Here is a 3,429-nt window from a genome sequence, read left to right as displayed (position 1 = left end):
ATGAGACCGATAAGTAAAAAGTAGTAATACTGCAATGTAATGAGTTCTGTAATAGAAATCTGGAGGAGATGTCATGGGAATAAGGCAAGAGAGAGAGATTTTCTCGTAGCTGGTGGGGGAAGTCAGTTTTCAATTTTCTCATCCATCAAATGGAGATGAGAATAACTCTAGTCCTACTGGCCTCATGAGTTCTGTGTGAAACTAGAATAAAAGGCTATTGTGTAAATACTTTGGAAATTATAAACTATTATACAAATACTAGTTATTGTGGTTATTGCATAGGTTACCTACTGACTTTTATCTGCTTCAGGACTCATAGAGCATGAGGGTCGTGATGTTGTCATTGCTTTGAAGACTAAGCAGGCAATCCGGAATGTGATTTCTAAATCTCTGAAAAATCTCAACTTCCTTTGCTCAAGAGGCATTATTGATAAATATGAGGGCATCGAGATGAATAAGGTAACAGAGAAATTTCCCATTTTGCTTAATTCCATCAGCGCAACAGCCCAGCCTGCACTGTTACGTTAGCAGAGTGTGATGAGAAGGGAGATTGGAAAGAAGTGTTTAACCACAGGTGTTAACTCTGTGATTGCCTGTAGATGCTGATGATGCCAATGGCAACCCAGGCCAGTGCTGCCTCGTGCATTCCATTAGTCAAAATTACTTGGTTGCAAGTAACAAAAATGAACTTGAGCTAAGTTTAGTTAATAAATGGGGTTAGGGGATTTGTTAAAAGGACACAGAGTGTCTTACAGAGCCCACAATAGCCAGGCCATGTGGCCAGGCTACAGGAAGAGACTTAAAATGAGGACCTAGAAAGGTTTCCAGATTCTTCATTTCCTATCAGCATTGCCCTCTGTGGCATCTTCCTTTGGCTCCCTCTATAGGCTCACTAGATTTTTCTGCTTTTCCATCCACTGCTGGACTATGGACTGCCCAGTCCCACTTACTGTACCAAAGGAGGTGGGTGTCACATAGTATTTACATGGTGGGGAAGGGACCAACCAGGTGTCTGTGTGTGTGTGTGTGTGTGTGTGTTGGTGGAGGCCAGGGAAGGGGAAGTTCTGAGAGAAGAGGAGCAGGGAAGATACCCTAATTAGCTAATAAATGGACTTCTGAAATATTATAAATGTATTTGCAAACAAATTAGGAACTTGAGATGGGGGGGTGGAAAGCCATGTTTAGTCCTACAACTCTATTCAAGACTGTATTTGTGCAAAATAAGAGTGTTCTTTCTACTCCCGTGTAAGGGTCTGCTTCCTAGCACACAGCAGAAAGGTGGAAGTTCTGGTCCTGCATTCTGTCCATGTTGCCCACGGATACATGGTTACTGGAAGTTGCATGTTCTTCCTTGTCACAGGCAGCGCCAGCTGTGGACGGTCATGCACTGTGCTTCTAGTCATTCCCTGGACGTGGTCCTTCTCCATGACCCCAGAAGGGAAATGCATGTGGGATAGGCCAGCTTTCCCCTTTAGGGCTTTATCTCTTTTGTTTCTGTAACATCACAGGGAAGGACTAAATGGGTAATACGACTTAATGTCTGTCTGAGGGAAGAAAAGGGCTACTTTCAGAGTATTCTTCAAGTTACGCCTCCACACATACTGTGTATTGCATTCCATTTTTTTCATTTATCACTTTGGAAGCTGTATAAGACAAATGCTTGATGCTCATTAATTAAGGTAAATAAATAATAGCCCGTATGAGGAGAGAAACTAATTTTTCCCTATAGGTTTACTCAGAGAGGTAAAGGGTAAATTAAATCATCCAACAGTTACTTATTGAATGCCTACTAATTCATTGACTAATTGTCAGCAAAGGGGATGTAATTATCTATGCCAGGTCATAAGGAAATAGGAACATCTATTCAATTCAATTGAGTAAATATATGTTGGATACCTACTAAATGCTCTGGACTCTTGAGGAAATTGGGGTATTTAATACAACACTGACCCCAAAGTCCATGGGCTCTTCCTTAGTCTATCATTTAATCATTTGTTCATCCAACCAACAAAAGTTATATAATATATGGAGAGTGAGACATATAAGTAAAAATAATCATAGTACATGTGATGACTTCCATGATGGAGATATATAGGCAATACTATAGGAATAAAGGAGATAAAATGATTTTCTCTCACCCTGTGGGGGAAGCCAGATAAGGATTCTTCTCAGAGGCCATAAGGTTGGAACTGTATCCTCCAAAATTAGGATTTAGAGAAGCAAATCATACACATGAAAAGAAATTGAGAGAACATGGCATTAAATCATTCCAACTGTGAAGATTAGAAAATTTGATATTGAGGTAGGATAAGTATTAACCAGATTATAAAGATGATAGATTCAATCTGAGTTAATAAATCAGTGAGAATAGTAATAAGGGGGAGAATAGGGACAAAAAAGGGTTACAGCCTGCAGTAGTTTATTTAGATTTTCTTAGTTTTTGCCTCGTGTCAGTTTTCTGTTACAGGAGCTGATAATCATTATTTTGTTTGTTTTTAGGTACTTCTTACAAAAATAAAAGCACTGAATAACTTTCCAATGGCAATCCCACCCCCTACTCCTGACAAATACCTTCATAGCATCATTTGGCTGGAAAATAAAGATGTTCTCATTGAATTCTTCAAGGTAAAGATTCTGTCTTCTATTCTGGCTCAGATTTTATTATAATTGTTTTCTATTTTTCCACTTCCTAATGCAAGATTAACAGAGAAGCATATTGAAAGCATGAATCCTATACTGACCAATTCAGGGTAAGCCAAAACGGAGACCCGGCAAAGCCCAGAGGAAGAGTTGATTTCTTTTTGAGCCTGAAGGGCAAAGATAGTTTTTCCACAATGGCTTAAGTGCTTAGGATGAGCTTTCTATGTTTCCTGATTATTACTAATCCCATTCTGTTTTATGTTGTGGAGTTCTGGACTTCTAGATACACACTCTGGAAGAGACACTTTTTTTTTTAAACAAGGGCCTCAAATTTAAATTATTGCACAGGCCAGGCAGATAAAATTAAAACCAATGGGGTGAAGTATAATAGGGAACAGTGAGAAGTGTGGTGTATTTAAGTTCATGCTCTGTCCAAAGTCATCTGAGTGTTGCTACAGGAATTTGGACTCTTTTTCAACAAATATCTATTACATATCCTCTATGAACCAGAGACCATCCTAGGTTTTGGGATAGAGCAGTGAACAAAATAGATGAAGTCCCTACGTTCACAAGCCTTATATTATATGGATGGGGCTAGACAATAAACACAGCAAACACCAACACATAAATACATACTCTATCTGGTAGTGATAAGTGCTATGGAGAAAAATAAGGTGAGACGAGGGAATATTTTGGGGCAGCTGTTTTCTGTGGAGTGGTCAGGGAAGGCTTCTGTAGTAAGGTGACTTTGCAGAGATCTGAAAGAAGTGAGGGAGCAAACCACGTAGA

The 3,429-nt window shown here is 39.3% G+C and overlaps 1 protein-coding gene across 1 annotated transcript in view; it reads left to right on the top strand.

Moving 5' to 3' along the window:
- SLC9C2 (solute carrier family 9, member C2 (putative)) overlaps positions 1 to 3,429 on the top strand; it is a 100,141-nt gene that overhangs the window by 65,214 nt on the left and 31,498 nt on the right. The window contains 2 exon segments of the mRNA XM_012657721.1: positions 283 to 459; positions 2,500 to 2,625. Of these exon segments, the coding sequence (XP_012513175.1) occupies positions 283 to 459; positions 2,500 to 2,625 (303 nt within the window).

This window comes from Propithecus coquereli, unplaced genomic scaffold (genome assembly GCF_000956105.1).
Source record: "Propithecus coquereli isolate 6110/MARCELLA unplaced genomic scaffold, Pcoq_1.0 Scaffold56, whole genome shotgun sequence".
In the NCBI taxonomy this organism is placed as follows: domain Eukaryota; kingdom Metazoa; phylum Chordata; class Mammalia; order Primates; family Indriidae; genus Propithecus; species Propithecus coquereli.
Note: the sequence above shows the minus strand (reverse complement) of the source record. Positions and strands in the feature narration are given on the sequence as shown.